Here is an 18,983-nt window from a genome sequence, read left to right on the forward strand (position 1 = left end):
CATCGGCCGATACCGATATGATTGCCGATATATTGTGTATCCCTACAAATTATCATGGTCTAAGCATATTGATAACATTGTGAGCAAAGTGGGAAGGGGGAAGGGGTGTGTCAGTTGTCAAAAGAGTTTCAAAAGGTATGCCACCAGATGTAATTAGACAAGTAAGAATCGCTTTTGTTCTGTCACAGCATGATTATTGTTTTGTAATCTGGTCCAGTGCCTCAATGAAGGAGATGAGGAAATTACAAGTAGTTCAGAATAAGCAAAACGTTGTTTTTTACACTGTTCTTAGAGAACTAATGTAAAAAACATGAATGACAGTCTGAGGTGGCTAACTGTTAGTCAGAGATCCTTTATGCTTTGTTCAAAATGTAAGTGTGCAATTTTGTTTGAAATGTAAATGTGGTACGGTCTCCAAAGATATTATATGAAAAGTTATTTTCTCATTTTGCTCAACATGATTATCAAACATGACATGCAACAGAAGGAAGGTTTATAGTAACCAAAGTGAAAATCAAAATGATACAGAAAACTGTCAGAGACATGTACAGAGCCTTTGTCAGGTGGAATTCATTGCCAGTTCATATTGTTCAAGCTAATACTAAAGATCTATTCAGCATTTTGTTAAAACAGTATCTTCTAATATTTCAGGAACTGTGAGTGAATTGTGTATGAGCAAATAGGAAAATGTAGTAAGGTAGAAGTATTTTTTATTTTTATTTTATAAAACCTTACTTCATGAAATCAATTTGTGAAACCATTTGGAATGTTAAATATTGTAAATTTGTAAACTTCTGAAAGAATGTCAATATTGTTTCATTTCCTATAGTGTGTATTTATTCTCGATTTATTTATTCTTACAGATGAGCTATTGTGTCTGTTTATTGTGTCTTGTATGTTGTTGTGTATGATGAGTGTATTGTATTGTGTGTATGATTATATTGTATATGTGATGGATATTTTCTCCCCGAGGAGAGACTGGTGACGCGAGGCTACAGCTAAAGAGTTTACGATGACTTTTCCCAGGATCTGATTGGTGCGCTATGCCACTTCAACAGGAAGTAGCCACGCAAGCGACCCTACCTCCCTAGGAATTGCTGGATTTCTGTCTGCACCTCAAATGTTCTTTTTACAATGGTGAAGTAGTATGTATGTACGTTATTTCCTTCGTTTGCATGTCAATATCGATTATCTTTATAATCTGCAATTAGCAGAACTGTGTAGCTAGCTGTGTATAGCCTCATGTTTGTGAGGCATATTATTATGGCAGTCAACAACACGGTTGTTCCAGTGAGGTTAGCTTTACTACAGCCTATATTATTAGGGCTGTCTCATAAGAAATAATGTAAAAGGTTGACTTCATAACTATAAGCCATGCTCGATAAGGAAAGTGAAATATCGTTTGTGACTAGATTAATCCGAATTTTACTGTGATGCTAACGCCTGCAGTCTGTAATCTTGACTCAATTAATTCCCTGTTCCCGTTCAGATTCTTGGCTGTTGGGATCATAGTCGTCGGGAACCCCGGCGTGTTGAAGAGCTGTCGACCATGAAGAGGGTCTGGTCTGCAGCAAACAGCGATGACATATCCTACATAGATATAATTATGTGACAAACTTTCTGGTCAACTTGAAACTTCTTGTCCAAAGAAATATGCCTCGTTTGGAAGAAATTGCCAATGTGGCCCTTAGGGTGCCAAGCATCTTGGTACTGGACCTGTTGTATAAATGTGACATTGATAGTTTAACGGAGCATCTGAGGGCGAAAAATGAAGACATGCTTTTCAAATACAAATATGTAATCTGGAACATGTATTACCTCGGTATGTGTGCACTCATATGCAATCAATCGATCACCAACCTATTTCCACCCACAATATTTGCTAGGCTTTACATTTTTACATTAACATTTTAGTCATTTAGCCAATGCTTTTATCCAAAGCGACTTTAAATAAGTAGTTGTCTAAAGTATGTGAACCGACTGTACACCCCAGTCATAGCCAGTAAAGCCTTCAATAAGAACAGGTCCCACCAGCTACTATACTTCAGAACCAAATAAAAGCAGCCAAAATACTGACCCACATATGTAACTCTGCCCCTCTTTTTCAGGTCATCTGGTGAATGTAGTGGTGTTGGTGTTGCCGCTGAGGCACATCGTGAAGCTCTACCTCTACGTGCTTGCTGCCCTTCTCCTGTATGTGGGACATCAGATCTCCAAGTAAGAGGCTTCATGCCAGCATATTACCTCCTCTCCTTCTGAGAACCACACACACATATACACTACCCCTATACAGTATATTGGCCCTCATTGTACCTATCATGTGTGTGTGTGCTGGTTGGATTCTGATTAAATCTCCTCAACTGGACCTGGTCCACCTCCTCCCTGTTCTTGCCGGGCAACCTGTAGTGTTCAGTACCAAACACCAGACTCCTCACAATACAGTTCTCATATGGTCCTTCGAAAAGTACTCTTACTCTTCAATTCACTTAGGCTGTGTAGATTTTCCTTGGGCTTGTCAGTAATGTTCAGATGCAGATCAGTGATCTCCCCCCTCCAACACACTGTCAGTCTTTAATGTCTGCTTCTCACAGGGATTATGTGCGTGGAGAAGTGTTCTATGGTTACGACGGGGCATTATACCTTGATTCTTTGGCTTTCAATCGTTTTGTCACTGCACTGACAAGTAGGTCCCTGGCCCAATTCACACAATTCTTCCAAAAACAAGTCTATAGTCTTGTATAGAGACAAGTATGTTTTTATTATAACTATGAATGTGATATGTGTGTTTAGGTCAGATTATTCTCAGCACGCTGTGTGCCTTCTTGATGAAGACCAGGAAGGTGTGGATGTTTTCTGCTCACATGCTGCCCCTGCTGGCTCGACTCTATGCCGTGCCACACGCCACGTTGCTCACCGTCAACTCCTTATCCATGGTTCTGACTGGAGTTGGAGTGGCCGTCTTTCTCCTCTCCAATCTGTTTGTGCCATACCGGCTAGCAAGGGACGCCTACTCACAGCTGCAGCAACTGGAGGTCACTGCACCATATCTTAACATAATCTTCCACCTCTCTTTATAACATCTTTCCCTCTCTTCCTGTACATCCTTGTCTAAGATTTTCTTTCCCTTTCTCCTCCACAGGTGATCGAGCTGTACAGACTTCTTGCTGTAGCCATCTCCCTCTGGAACCAGTTTGCTGTGCCAGTGCTGTTCAGTGTGTTCTGGTTGGTGGTGTTCCTGGTCCAGCTGTGCTCCTACACCGTTGCCACCAATGCTTCAGCCAGCCATCAGGGAATCCTGTTCTTTCTTCTCACAAGGTACACTCAGTGAACGCTCGCTACCTAGTACGCATACTGAGTACGCTTTTATCCAAAGTGACTTACAATAATTACATTTAATGTAGGTAGTCAGTGTACTACCACTTGTTAGAACTCACAAGTGCATCTCCTTTCTAAACAAGTGACTAAGAGCATAATCTAGTGCTAAAGCTTAAGTGCAAGTGTAGCAAAATATGAATACAGTAGGTGCTTAGGAGGGAGGATCCTGGTACTATTTCTTCGAGGAGGTGTGTTTTGAGCCTGTGGCGAAAGACGGGCAGCGACTCTGCTGTCCTAACGTCAGTTGGCAGTTCATTCCACCACTTCGGGGCCAGGAATAAAAAGAGCCGTGACCATGTCGATCGACCTCAGGTGCCTCGGAATGACGGGGCAACCATTCGCCCCGAGGTACAGGTACAACTGTAGCAGGGCGCAGTGGTCGGGAGGGGGTGTAGGGCCTGACCATGGCCTGTAGAGTTTTAAACTGGATGCGAGCTGCTACAGGGAGCCATTGTAGAATGCGAGTTGCTACAGGGAACCAGAGTATTCAATGTGTTTATTGAGATGCATGCCTCTTTTGTGCTCTTTTCACTTGGACAGTGTCTCTGAGTGCTGCGCTACACCTTATTCACTTCTTGGCCTGACATTTGTGGTGTCATACCTGGCGTTGGGTTTGCTCAACCTGTGCAAGTTCTACCTCGGGGGATATGCGGCTGTACAGAATGAGAATGTCATGCACAGGTCAGGAACCATGTGTTCTCATCCCCTGGACTTTGCGATATTGTTTTTAAGTCATGTTAAAAGATACTGGCACAATAATAACCTGCTCTGCTGTGATAGGTAATCTCATGTATAGATGTATGTGTAGGGTATCTGAGTCAGCAAACGGTATCATAACAGTCATAACAAATCCAGTATGCAGTTCTGTCTGGTTCTCTTCTAGAATGTGGAGCCACTGGCGTTCATGTCTGTATACAAGAGTCTGATCATTGTGGAATTAACTTGCTTTGTATGTTTTTCCTTCTTTAAAAAAAACCTTTTTCTTATCTAGTTGTATGATATGGAACTCCCATTGGGGTGTGTCTTTAATAAAGTTTGAAAGAATAATATTGTTATTAAAGCAACCGTTCTGTGGTGTGGTTTTGTCCCATCAGAGGTGTAACTGAGGGAGTCACCCTGCTCCTGCTAGCTCTTCAGACAGGTCTGTTGGACATGCAGACTCTGCAGCGCACCTTTCTGCTCAGCATCATCCTCTTCATTGTGGTCACCTCCACCTTGCAGTCCATGATCGAAATCACAGACCCCATCATTCTAGCACTGGGAGCGTCCCGGAACAGGTAGAGAATTTGAGAACACACACACACACAAGCCCACACTCATTTTACTTATCATCACTCAACACAAATGCACTTAAGATTTTGTTCAAGCTTCTCCAGTATTGGTCATGTCAGTAACTCCTACTTCCCCCTGTTTAGAAGTATGTGGAAACACTTCCGGGGACTCAGCATGTGTCTGGTCCTGCTGATATTCCCAGGGTACATGGCTTACAAAATCTCTCAGTTCTTCCACATGGACTTTTGGCTTCTCATCTTGGTGTCCAGCTGCATGCTGACCTCTCTGCAGGTAGGAGCTCTATAACCATATCGCCTGGCTGTCTGTGGAGCGAAGGGACACATTTAGTTCTGTCCTCATCTCTCACTTAAAATAGACTGAACCTTAAACGTTCTCCTTCCAACTATGTCACTTTATGGATTTTCATTTGAATATTGTTGTGAAATTATAATTTCTGCGCTCTTATTATTTGTTTTCTCAGGTAACAGGCACTCTGCTGATCTATTCCCTCTTCATGATGGAGTTGTTCCGTAGTGACCCCATCGACAGCCTGGACGAGGTGATCTACTGGGTGAATGCTGTCAGCAGGGTCCTGGAGTTTGTGGTGGCCCTCTGTGTGGTGGCGTATGGCACATGGGAGTCACTCTTTGGCGAATGGAGCTGGATGGGTGCCTCTGTCATCATCATCCACTCCTACTTCAACGTCTGGCTCAGAGCACAGTCTGGCTGGAAGAGCTTCCTGCTCAGGCAAGAAGCAGCCAAGAAGATCAATTCCCTGCCTAGAGCAACAGCCCAGCAGCTGCAGCTGCACAACGACGTCTGCGCCATCTGCTTCCAGGTCAGTCAGGCCTTGACGTGTTAACATTCACATGACCAGGGCTCAAATTCCACTGACATCATGGAACGACTGTTGGATGCTGAGTGTATTATATTATATTGCCTGTTGATTTGATATTTGATATGCTGTTTTTAGGGGGAAATTATTATTATTCTGCCATGGAAGTCATGGCAGCCCCTATAGCCGATTGGTCACTTTTTATGAAACTTTGCATGATGGTAGAGTATCATGTGATGAGGCAATGGAGCAAGTCTGACATCGATTGGCCAAAGGGGGCGCAATAGCAGCCGAATGAAATTGCACATTTTCATGACGATATAAGCATTTTTGAGAAAAGCCACCCATCGCACCTTTACAGTATTTTAGTTAAAAATTTCAATAACCACATAGTTTAAGTCCACCCAGAGAGAGGGGTAGTGGCCTATTAGCCTACACACTTCCACCCAGGAAGAGGGTAGTAACATATTAGCTTACACACTTCATCCAGGGAGAGATGAGTAGCCTATAGCCTACACACTTCATCCAGGGAGAGATGAGTAGCCTATAGCCTACACACTTCATCCAGGGAGAGTGTAGTAGCCCATAGCCTACATACTTCAACCAAGTGCAGAGGGGGGCATTCTACTGAAAACTGGGAAGATTAGACAGAAACAGAGTTGTGAGTGATGTTCATAGATAGCTGAATTATCAAGCAACCCACGCAATGAGACTTGATGTTTAAGGTTGGTCTCCCAGGCAGATGGAAGGCATGGAGAATGACCATGTGGCATGCAGAGAAATAGGTCATTTTCACACAAAAAATAGAATGAATGTAATGAGATGCTTAAAAGGACCTGACACTCACTTGATGCCGTCAGATGAATTGAATGTGGTTGCTTTTGCATGAATTTAACCTGATTTACATGGTCAGGCCACACACACTCACATGCATCAAATGTGGCTATGGCTCAAATGTGGCTATGGCATGTTTTGCTTGTTGCCTTTGATGTGTTCATTGCGCTTGGCTCCGTTATTGCTGCTTGCAGCTATATTTTAAAATACATTTTCTTACTTTTCTACTCAATGTATAGCCTCCTGAATCTGTGTTAAAGGATAACTTGTGCCTAAGAATGTCACTCACTGTACACTCGTGCACAATGATGTGACAAAGGACTACGAGTGAATTGTAAACCAGATGGGTTACTTTTTACATGCAATCCCTTATTGACAAATGTGTTGCATCTTGTCAAGGATTTTAAAAGTTTGTTCTGTAATGTCATTTGAGTAACAAATTACTATTGTTTTTTTCAGGAAATGAGCTCTGCTGTGATTACATACTGCGGGCATTTTTTCCACGGCAACTGTCTACGTAAGTGGCTCTACGTACAGGAAACCTGCCCAATGTGCCACCAGCCAATCAGACCCATCTCACCTCCCCCGGGTCGGGAGGCGGCAGACGGTCAGGCTGGGCCGCCCCGGAGAGAGGTGGGGGCAGGTCTGGCAGGCGAGGGGACAGATATGACCCCTCCCAGGGACACCACATCATCAGAGCCCCCGACAAATCCATCACCTCCTGGCTCAGCAGACCAGCAAGAGGGAGAAGAGTGCACGGGCGGGGGAGCCAGCGATGTGGGAGAAGGGGACCGACCAGATGGCCCACACAGGAAGCCTGCACAGGGCCTCCGTTTCAGCTCTACTGGGGACTTTGTTGGCTTTGTTAGCCCAGTCCCAGGCTGCTCGTTAGGGAATAGTCCCAGTTCAGGAGAACTGAGTCTGGAATCTTGGGATCAAACGCATCCTTTCAATGAGGATAGCATAGACCTAAAGGAGAGCAAAAGACAACCTGAAGATGGAGCTTGCTGTGGAGGGGTTGCCCGTAATTCCAAAGGATTATTAGTACAGTTTATTTCCAACGCCGTAAAGGAAGATAAAGGATGGAATGATTCTGACTTTGAGATTGATTTTGTCTCTGCTTCCTCTCAGAAGACATTACTAAAAACTGTTAGTAAATTTGAGGACTGTGAAGAACAGAATGGCCAAGTACCGACTGGCGTGGATCTTGTCAGCAGCTGTGAATTACAAACTGGTGGCAAACATAAATCCTTACAGAGGGAAAGGAATGAAAGTCATTATGAAAATGCATCTGCTGGGTCTCTTTCAAGGGAAACTGATGAAACTTTTACTTTCTTTTCAGACATGGATGACAGTCAGACATGATCAGTAGCACAATGAACTCACCACGGAACAGGCAGGTTGAAATGGTGGATAGAGATAATATAGACACAATTCCTGAGGCTGTTTTCTGTGGTAGAAACTCAGCAGGGAAAGTTTGTAACCTCACGTCTACCAAACTAAGCCATGAACACAGAGAGGCAGTGTAGATGTTGATGCTCCTCCAATGAACAATTAACAAATTACCCACACAGATTTAGCCTTTGACCTAGGCAGACTCAGAGAGGCCAAACTACCCCATCATGCTCAGAAACCGCTAACTCTTGCACAAGCACAGAGATGTGAGCACATTTTAGCAGTGCCTTGCAAGTGAAGGGATGCCGTTCCAGCACATCCAGTGGATATAAACACCCTCTCTCTGTGAAAAGAATACTGGTAAAAATGTGAAAATATTTCACATTTCATTTTAAACTGACAGTGTAATGAATGTGCTTGTATTTGGTTATGGTGTCTACTTGATTGAATTTAGAGGGGTAATATGTAGCCTGGGGTAAAATGGTATCCTTAAATGCACAATTACATATTAATTTTCAAACTGAAGCTTTGTGACACTATGATTTATGAGATCTATCAGGTTATAAATATCTGCAGAAAATGTGTTGTTCATTTTCGGAAATTGAGAGGAACAGAATAGAAAATCTAATCTTACAATATGACTGATTTAGCAGTGGATACATTTAGTGCACATTAACAATAAATTAAATAATCTATATGAACACAGAACTGTATGAATTACGAATTACGCTTCCTTTAAGTCAGTTTTTTAGGGGAACAACTACAGATAGGGTACCAGTATTGTCCTTTTGTGAACTATGAATAAACCATGTCCTTGTTTTTCCCCAGTATTTCCCATTGCAGTGTGCCTATATGCATAGCACAGAATTCAGTGCAATCTTGCCACAGAGAATAATGGATTATATATATATATATATATATATATATATTAATTAATGAATTAAATTATGACACCTCTCTGTGTCTGTATGTTTGGCCTGACGACCTGTCTGGAAATATTCACCAATTTACAGTAGGATAAGTGTGTATTCCTCATATTGCCCCACTATCATTGTCACTACCCAAAGTGCACCACACAGGACAACTGCCCCGCCCATGTTTACCAGCCTGCCACAGCCATGTGACGATATATTACTCAGGTGAAGTAAAACGAACTTACCCAGTGACAAGTGTTTAGAGCAGCGGAGTCAGAGGACATCTTGTTGCAAGCTAACTAACGTTACTACAGCTAAATTGGCTATCGAAACTAATGACGACAGAGGACGTGTTTAATTGTGTTGACACAGATTAGGGGATGATAATAGGACATACACGTAAAAATTAGCTAGTTAAGATAACGTTTCGCTGTGAACTTTTTGTCTCGCTGCTGCATAGCTCTGGACTGGAGGGTAGCTAGCTTATTAGCTAAGAGCCTTAGTCGGGGCCGAGGTGTACCCGCTAGCTAACATTGCCGTTAGCTGGCCAGCCGAAATAAGCAAACCTCCCTGGCATATTGAAGCAAGGATGGCACTGAAAAGGATCCAAAAGGTATATATTTGGTCGCTAGACAGTTGATGAGATTGTCTGAAACGTTAGTTAGCTGGCAGCTAGCTGGCTATCTAGTGTGCTACCACATAACGTTAGCGAACACTGGAGCTAAATTGACTGGCTAGCTACTGTTAACCGTTCGCTAGCGTGTTCCTTTTGCTGGCTTGGTATCGTTAACTAGCTAGCGTATATGGCGCGTCTAGGTCTTGCTGTTACCCAGTTGTGGCCTAACAAGTTGCGAACAAGTTACATGCACTTTGCTAGCTAGCAAAGGTAGCTAACTAGCTAGCAAGCAGAGGCCGTGTAACCAACGTTATAGGGGCTTGTTATCTAGCAGACTGCCTGCTGTATCTGTAGCTAAGTTTACTTTGATTGCTGTGTGTGTACAGCCTTGACTTGCCTTAACCTATAACCTTAGATATGGTACCACACTTAATAATACCTAACTTAGCTATTGTAATTTGGCTAGGCAGCTAGCACTATCTTCTTTGACACTGACAGATCACGAGTGAACCTATTTAACTCGGCTTGTCACTCTACTTTGGGCTTTTCGTGTACTAACCAATTCACTCAAAATTATTTCAAAGTATCCTGTTATGTTGTCTTTCGGCAGTATTTTGCTGGGTTCTTGAACATAGTTTCCGATGCCACGAATCGACTGGCTATACATTATTCACACACGTCCTATTTCCAACTTGTCTTTTGTAAACCGTGTTTCGTTTAGAAAATCCTTTGCCAGATAGCTACTGTAAATGCAAACCTAAGGTAATGCGCCCCACAGGATTGGGCGTAGCCCCCACCCTTAAAAATAGCCAGATGGCTAAAAATAAAAGCAGAGGCAGTAGAAGCCACCCAGGTCTCATCTTGCCATCAACACAACTAGTGACGATAACAAGACAGCCCCAGACCTGGAACAGATGCATAATTTAGCATGAGGGACATGGTGATAAAGCATGCAGTGTAACTCCTGCAGTGAAGCGTTTCTATTTTCCTCTAGGGTCTCATTCTACCTGTCTCCACAAGCTATTATACAGAATGTATGAGGCCATATGTGTCAAGACTACCTGATTGCCAATAATCAGAATGCAGACTGCTGACATGAAATAAAGATCAAGATAGATTTTAGAAAAGGTCTAAATGTGGCTTTGTGCTGTCCAGTCATTGATTCTTCTCCCATAGCACAATGTTATAATAGGAGCATTTCAGAATCAATGCAACTCAGCATAACTACTGTGTGGTTTTAATAATCGGTGGTACCAATCAATACAACATTCTTTGATCTCAGATTGGGCAGGCGCAAACAGTTTTAATGCATTTCTATCACGATGCAATCCCGTCATTGTTCCCATCTCTACAGGAGCTGACCGACCTGGCTCGTGACCCTCCAGCACAGTGCTCTGCAGGCCCAGTGGGCGATGACAGTAGGTGACCCAATAGGCACCGTAGCCTTTGTTAACTCGAATACCCATGGGCTCACCTAAACTGTACTGACTCCATTGTTCTCTGATCCCTTCAGTGTTTCATTGGCAAGCCACGATCATGGGACCTGTAAGTAGCCAATTTTAATGATAATGATGACAGATGGGGGTTATGGCGAAGTCGATGATGAATATAATGTGGTATTTCCATAATGTTTGGCGTAGGTAAAACTGTCATTTGATTAGGGTTGCAAAATTCTAGGAATATTCACAAATATCCCATGGGCATGAATTATGGGAATGAATGGGAATTAAAGGGAATAAACAGGACATTTATGGGAAGTAATGGGAATAAATTATGTTTTCCAGTTTATTCCTGTTAATTCACATGAATTCCCATAAATTCTTGTTAATTAACATGGGAAGTTTGTGAATATTCCTGGAATTTTGCAACTCTTACTTGTGATGTTCGTTACCCCTTTCTCACTTCAGAATGACAGTCCATACCAGGGGGGAGTTTTCTTCTTGACTATTCATTTCCCTACAGACTACCCTTTCAAGCCACCTAAGGTAAGACTGGTGATTCACTTATTTATTCACCATTTAGTCAGTTAGAACAGCGGTCCCCAACCACCGGGCCGCAACCCATTCACTACCGGGACGCATGGAAAGGATCAATTGCGTGCGCACAAACTCAAATCATGCCCACAACAATGGAACAAGTTTTCATAATAGCCACTCATAATTTCCACCACATTTTCACCATTTCACTGCACAATCAAGTAATCATTATGTTAAAATGACACCAAAATGCATTAAACCACTGGCCAGCATACATCTAAATTCCACCAGTTTTATAAGTCTTTTCACCAACTGTAATGTCGCCTATTCGCATCCTCATCTCCATCATCCTCTCTCTCCGATATCAAGTTCTCCTTGTGATATTCCTCGTTCCTAGAACACCCCCCCCCCCGCCAGCACGGCCAGTCTGTGAAAGTATTGTCAATATGAAACTGGTCTGGGGTGCAAAAAAGATGCTTTTATCCAAAGCGATTTACAATTATGTGCTAGTGTTGGGGTGAAGTGCTTTGCTTAAGGGCAAAACAGTAGGCAATGATTGATGGGAAATCACGTCCTTGCCTGGTCTCTAACCAGGGACCTTTCAGTACCCTTATGTAGCTAATAGGTACTTCCTCTCAAACCAGCTTTTCGTTTTTATTGTGACCTGATGTTTAATGCATGTTTTATGTTATGTCTCCCTTTAAGGTTGCATTTACCACAAGAATTTACCACCCAAATATTAACAGTAACGGCAGCATCTGTCTGGATATTCTCAGATCACAGTGGTCTCCAGCATTAACTATATCTAAAGGTAGGCACTCCATGCATAGTCATTGAAATCCATTCTTGTCATGTGGACTTTCACATAGTTGGTTCAACCTTTATAAGTATCTTTGTGAAAGGAAACGAGTGCTAACTTTTTTTTTGTCTCTATCTCTTTAGTGCTTCTGTCCATTTGCTCACTGTTATGTGACCCAAACCCAGATGATCCCCTTGTGCCAGAGATTGCGCGAATCTATAAAACAGATAGTCCAAAGTAAGTACGCTACAGACTACTTTATGTCTTTAAAGAGAATGCGTTCTTTCTTTTAGTACCAGATTAGGACTGAGTTTTGTAAACTTGTTGGACCTCCTTGTCTTATATTTATGCTAAATCACTTATTTTTTTCTGTTCTATATACACTATATGGACAAAGGTTTTGGGACACCTACACATTATACCTAAATCATTATACCTATCTTAATTCATAGGCATTAATATGGAGTTGGTTCCCCCTTTGCTGCTATAACAGCTTCCACTCTTCTGGGAAGGCTTTCTACAAGATTTGTGTCCATGGGAATTTGTGCACATTCATCCAGAAGAGCATTTTGGGGTCAGACACTGATATTGGATGAGAGGGCCTAGTGCAGGGGTAATCAAGTAAAGTTCTAAGACGTCCAGTTTGACAAAATGGCCTCAAGCCAGGGTCCGGTGGTGATGCGTGTGTTTTTTATGCCCTCAACACAGATTTGTTTCCTTGCATATTCCTATCAAATTGTTGTATAGCAGCAAGTATGTTACTGTGAAATACGCATCAACGTTAAAATATTGTTGACTTCAGTTGTATGGTCCCCAACTTACTTTAAAATCAAATAAAGTAGGCTACATTTCTCGGAACATATAAGACAAACAGGTTTAGAGCTACCCGCGGGGAGAATGAATATATACAACTCGGCCCACTTGATGGAACGCCCTATTTTCAACATCTATTTTTCTTATTTTAGAGCACGGCATGTATAGGCTGACGTTACTTCTGTCTTATATTATCTCACTTTCCTCTTCCTTTGTCGTTACGTTTCTCCGGTCATGCAGTGTCCAACTCCAACTAATATTAGCAAGGAATCGCTCTGATAACAGTAACGTTAACGATAGCTAGGCTGTCACGTGTAGACTGGTCGACGTCAGGCAATGAACACGCAGATTCGATTGGCTAGCGACGCGTGAGATGGTAAACAAATGCCGTAAAATACTACAAAGGCTGCGCAGGCTCAAAATAGTTGCCTACGCTCCGTCAAAAGGTAGAAATTCTCATTGATTTATCGGGTTATAGACGCGGTCCGGATTGGATGGCTTCTGAGTCCAGATCCGGACCGCGGTCCGCCTGTTGGTGATGGCTGGCCTAATGTCTCCCTTCTAGTTCATCCCAAAGGTGTTCGATGTGGTTGAGGTCAGGGCTCTGTGCGGGCCAGTCAAGTTCTTCCACACCAACCTCACCACACAACCATGCCTTGGGGCCTATGGACCTTGCTTTGTGCACTGGGACACAGTCATGTTGGAACAGAAAAGGGCCTTGCGCAAACTGTTCCCCCAAAGTTGGAAGCATAGAATTGTCCAAAATGTCTTGGTAAGCTGAAGCATTAACATTTCCCTTCACTGGAACTAAGAGGCCCCAGACCATTATCCCTCATCCAACAAACTACTCAGGCAGGTGGTGATGTCCTGGCATTCGCCAAACCCAGATTCGACCATCAGACTGCCAGATAGAGAAGCGTGACTTGTCACTCCACAGAACACGTTTCCACTGCTCCAGAGTTCCTCTGACGCTTGGCATTGCACTTCGTGATGTAAGGCCCTCTCATCCAACATCAATGTCTGACCTCACAAATGCTCTTCAGGATCAATGGACACAAATTCCCACAGATACCCTCCAAAATCTTGTAAAAAGCCTTCCCAGAAGAGCGGGAGCTGTTATAGCTGCAAAGGGGGGACCAAATCCATATTAATGCCTATGAATTTAGAATGGGATGACGTAAAAGCTCCTCTAGGTGTAATGTGTAGGTGACCCAATACTTTTGTCCATATAGTGTATTTATCTTACGGTGCTTTATCTGCTGGTCAGAGTTGACAAATCTAAAACGCACAGGTCTTTTCATTCACATAATGCAGTCGTTACACACTCAGTTACTTCTTTATTAGGTACACCTGCTCCTTGATGCAAATGGCATGCTCCTCCAAACAACCAATCATGTGGCTGCAACTCAATATATAAAGCATGCAGACATGGTGAAGAGATTTATTGTTCAACCAAACATTAGAATGGACGAGACATGTGATCTAAGGGACTTAGACTGTGGTATGATTATTGGTGCCAGATGTGTTGGCTCTAGCATCTCACAAACTGCTCTCCTTGGGATTTCAAGCATTAGTCTCTAGAGTTAAGAGAATGGTGCAATAAACAAAAAAGCATCCAGTGAGCAGCGATTCTGTGGGTGAAAACACCTTGTTAATGAGAGAGATCAGAGTATAATGGGCAGACTCATTCATGCTAACAAGGCTCTAGGCCCAAAATGCCCAAAAACAGCTGCTTACAACAGTGGTGTGCAGAATGGCACCTTGTTGAATGCCACAAGGAATTCAGGCTGTTCTGGAGGCAGAAGTCTACCCTGTACTAGACAGGTGTACCTAATAAAGTTGCCACTGAGTGTATGGATGCAGTGTGTAACCTAGGTCTATTCTGTCAGGTATAATAGACTAGCTCGGGAGTGGACAGAGAAGTATGCCATGCTTTAGGGTAAGGCTGAGGCCCAGCATTGCATCATGGATAATGGTATGGGTTTGCTGTGTGTGTGCGTGCGCGTGTGACGTGTTGTCCTCAGCCAAGTTATGCTGGACTAACCAGAGGCTCTAGCCCTTGCTCAACCATGTGTAAGGTTTGGGTATGGCTGTGGCCATCAGTGGTTTGGCTCCAGATTATGAAGGTTGGGGCAGAATTTTAACTTGCTCTGTGATTGATATCATCGGTTACCAACATTTTTGTGATGGTACTAATAATGGTAGCAGACAACAAGACGCTCCAGGATGGCTGGGAAGTCATTTAATAACAATGACCAAACATAGCAGACACAGTAAAAGGCTTGCGTGAACACATCATCTTGTGATGGATAAAGTCAGTGATGAGATTTATATACAATGATTACACTGACAAAGTGTAAGTTACAATTGTCATGGTAAATGTGGAAAAACAGGAGATTCTCCATCCTGTCAGGGAACGTATCAATTTATTCCCTGTCCTGTTGGGGAATCTATAGATTTCCCTGTTGGACGGTGACTGTTTATTCCCCGCGGTTCCATCTATACCTGACCTGACCTTGAGCATAAAAAGAAAACTAATGCTAAATACAAATATGCACTGCGTTTTATAAGCAAACAAGAGCAGGCGCTGAGTGCTCAATCCATGGCTGACAACTTGCTTAGTTGTAACATCACTGACTTCTGGAAAGAGGTAAAAACTATCAACAGGGCTAAAGCAGCGCTCCCATGTAATATAGAGGGTGTAACAGATGCAGTGGACATAGCTGACCTGTGGAGGCAGCACTATGCAGCTTTGTTCAACTGTATTAAAAGTGAGCCTTATCATGTAGGCAAAATAGAAGATGAAACTATCTATTTTAACACCAATGAGGTTTGTAATGCCATAGGACCACTTACAGACAACAAAGCCAGTGGCCTGGACAACATTACAGCAGAGCACTTAAAGTTAGCTGGGCCCAGGTTGGCAGTGCTGCTGTCTATCTGCTTCACAGGGCTGATGACTCATGGCACATTGCCAGACTCCATGTTGTCGGTTATGCTTGTTCCAGTAATTAAAGACAAAGCTGGTAAAGTAGGTAGTATTGATAACTACAGACCCATAGCACTAGCCAGCATTCTGTCCAAAGTGCTTGAAAAACTGCTACTTGACAGGTGTCTATATAACCACCACAGATAATCAATTCGGCTTTAAACCCAGGCACAGTACTGACCTATGTATTTATGCTCTAAAAGAAGCGGTAGAGACATAGAAGGAAGGGCTCTACTATGCTTACTGGTTTCATTGATGCATCTAAAGCCTTTGACCGCGTCCACCACTACAAGCTTTTTAACAAGCTTAAGCTTAGGGGTGTGCCTAGTATACTAGTACGCATCCTAGCTTACTGGTATGCTAACCAGCGGATGCAGGTAAAATGGGGGAGCATATTATCCACCCCCTTCAGTGTTGGTAATGGGGTCCGGCAGGGGGGGCTTTTATCCCCAGCCCTCTTCAATCTCTATATGGACGACCTGTCTAAGCAGCTGGGGGGGTGCAGGACAGGATGCATGATAGGTGAGACCCTGATCAACCATTTTATGTATGCGGATGACCTGGCCATTCTATCCCCCAGTAGCGCTGGGTTTCAACAGTTGCTTAATATCTGCTCAGTCCATGGGGTTGATTTTGATGTTAAGTATAATGCCAAAAAGAGTATGGTACTGATATGTAGGACTAAGGAAGACCTGGACCTTGAGTTTCCTGTGTTTTATCTCTCAGGGCCCTGTGTGTGTCCAATAGTACAAAATACCTGGGACATATTATCACTGACACAATGGAGGATGACGCTGATATGTACAGACAGAGGAGAATGCTCTTTGTCCAAGCTAATATGCTGGTCAGAAAATTTCACTACTGTACTGTTGATGTTAAAGTGAACCTGTTTAGAGCTTACTGCACCCCTCTCTATACAGCTCCCCTCTGGGTGAACTATAAGAAGGAGAGCTTGCGCAAGCTGCAGATAGCTTACAATGACTGCCTTAGGATTCTGCTGAAGAAACCCAGGAGTACCAGAGCCAGTGAGCTTTTTTGTAACCTTGGACTTACCACCTTCATGGCCCTGTTGAGGAACCTGACCTTCAAATTTATGTGCAGACTTGACCGCTCTCTGAATGACATCATTGAACTGATGACAGATCCTGGCCGTAGCTCTGTCAGGTACTTGTCTACCATCCGGGAACACTGGCATGAGTGCCTCTTTTAGCCTTTGTGCCTGTTATGTGCTTCTAATTGTAGAAGTGTGTGTCTAATTGTTTTTTATATATTTATATGTAATGTACTGTCTTTACTATGTGGGCTACGAGCCTGTAATAAAGTTTATATATATATAGATTCCCCAGTAAATGTGGATAGAACGTTCGCAGGTGCAGTATATCCACAGGATGGCATTCTTGTTAAAGAGGTACTCCTAACAATACTCATGTTTCAACTAAACTAGCTAGTTTGTTAAATGACAATTTACGGACGACATGTACAGTACAGTGAAAGCCGGAATGAAACTAACGCTTTGAAACTTGAGCTTCCAGCCTGTCACTTTTGTTAGTTTAATTTTTTTTTTTTTTACATATAGTAGCCAATTGGAGTAGCCATTTTTCCATCGCGCGTGCCAAACCGACAGGGCAGCCACACTTTAGATACGGGGGGTGGGAGAGAGTGACAACGGCAACCATATCCCCTCCTTCCCCCACGGGACATGAGGCTGCACATTCACTGGGGAATCTATAGATAAACCGTGGGGAACGTATACCTTCACCGACCGGACGGATTCCCTGTTTTTCCACATTTACCGTAACATATCCAGAGTTGTAATGTCTGATCATTCCTTTTCAGGGAGACATTTCACTGACAACTGTTGTCACACCTATAAGAAATCCCCCCTCTGTAGTGAGGTTAACTAAAACTAGTGTATGAGAATCACACTACTTGTTTCTTGGAAACAAGTTTTTGTTTTCCACCACAAGGACTTTATCATCAGAATGATGGTACTGCTCTATCAATACTAATCACTTTTGGACAAAAAATCTGGTTGTTATTCATTGCTTTGTCAGCATGAAAATATTTTTTGTGAATTTGCTCTATTGACTTGTGTTATAGTTTGCATTGGATGGCTTGATGAACAGTGTGTTTATGGGGATGGTATTTTCTCTTTGACTGAGACTGTTTTCTTACTTTCACAGATACAACAGATTAGCAAAAGAATGGACACAGAAATATGCCATGTGATGACATCTTATGGATACCTGAAGGAGAATGTTGTAGCTGGATTCAACTTAAATTGCTGGTTTCATTTTTCTGTTCCTCAGTTAGACCATTTTGCCCCCATTTTCACTCATGTGGTCATAAGAAGATAGTGTTTCCTACTCAGACATTTGCCAATTTAATTTGAGTTTAAACATTTTGTATGGAGATTACCATGGTTCTTCTGAACTCTGTTTAAAGCATGCATCAGTACAAGGCGTGCCTGGCTGCCTCTTGGCTTAACGACCTATTACCCCAAATTGATGGTGTCATCTTCTTTGTTCTGAATGCATATGGTAGACTGACCCAACTGGACTTAAGTCCACTTGATTGACCTGGTAGTGCGATGTCAGTGTATGCTTTACTAATCGTATAGAGACCCGTGGCAGGGGAAACATTACGTCATAAAACTGTGCAAACAGAAACACTGTATGTGTCAACATCCCAAAGTTAAGAATTTTAATGTTGTATTTTATGCATGTTAATAAAGTTAAAGGTATATATATACGGTATGTTCTGCAAGTGAAGTGGGCGGACGGGCAGTTGGAAACATGTTCCCCTTTAAGGCTTATGTTCTTTTTTCCATGGTTTTAGAGATTGAGAGCTATCATAGTTTATACACCCACCACCGTCTTCTTTTAGCTCCCAAATATGTTGCAGAGCTAAAGGTTGATGATCAAGTTCTAACTTTGTTTCTTTTTAATTTCCCCAATAAAGTTGCTTAAATCATAATGCCTTGTGTTATTGTGTTTTGGATCTTATTAGAAGAGGTAGTAGCCTACCAGAGGATGTAGCCTAAAGGCCCCTGTTCCGCGTATGTTTTTCGTATTTTCGCGGCAGACATGTTTTGCTTTACCATGTGAACAGCTGACATATCACGCGGTTTTCGACGAAGCATGAAGTGTCCGCTGCATGTTTTCA

The 18,983-nt window shown here is 42.7% G+C and overlaps 2 protein-coding genes across 3 annotated transcripts; both read left to right on the forward strand.

Annotated features, from left to right (window-relative positions):
- Window positions 1–1,064: 1,064 nt before the first annotated feature.
- LOC311308600 (RING finger protein 145) lies at window positions 1,065–8,467 on the forward strand. Of its 2 annotated transcripts, none has more exons than XM_084437584.1 (11): window positions 1,065–1,149; window positions 1,490–1,822; window positions 2,109–2,217; window positions 2,592–2,683; window positions 2,791–3,032; window positions 3,140–3,315; window positions 3,916–4,056; window positions 4,470–4,652; window positions 4,791–4,938; window positions 5,129–5,485; window positions 6,776–8,467. In XM_084437584.1, the coding sequence occupies exons 2-11, from the start codon at window positions 1,654–1,656 to the stop codon at window positions 7,679–7,681; spliced, it is 2,523 nt and encodes an 840-aa protein (XP_084293710.1). In that variant the 5' UTR covers window positions 1,065–1,149; window positions 1,490–1,653; the 3' UTR covers window positions 7,682–8,467. The 2 variants fall into 2 exon arrangements, with proteins under 2 accessions (XP_084293710.1, XP_084293709.1); XM_084437583.1 differs by having other exon boundaries at window positions 1,098–1,153.
- A 425-nt stretch (window positions 8,468–8,892) lies between these two features.
- ube2d3 (ubiquitin-conjugating enzyme E2D 3) lies at window positions 8,893–18,778 on the forward strand. Its single transcript, XM_084437971.1, has 7 exons — window positions 8,893–9,238; window positions 10,596–10,659; window positions 10,755–10,786; window positions 11,149–11,226; window positions 11,923–12,028; window positions 12,160–12,253; window positions 18,002–18,778. Exons 1-7 carry the CDS (start codon window positions 9,215–9,217, stop codon window positions 18,045–18,047), a joined length of 444 nt encoding a protein of 147 aa, XP_084294097.1. The 5' UTR covers window positions 8,893–9,214; the 3' UTR covers window positions 18,048–18,778.
- The last annotated feature ends 205 nt before the right edge of the window (window positions 18,779–18,983 follow it).

This window comes from Borostomias antarcticus, assembly GCF_949987555.1.
Source record: "Borostomias antarcticus genome assembly, chromosome: 5".
Taxonomy (NCBI): Eukaryota; Metazoa; Chordata; class Actinopteri; order Stomiiformes; family Stomiidae; genus Borostomias; species Borostomias antarcticus.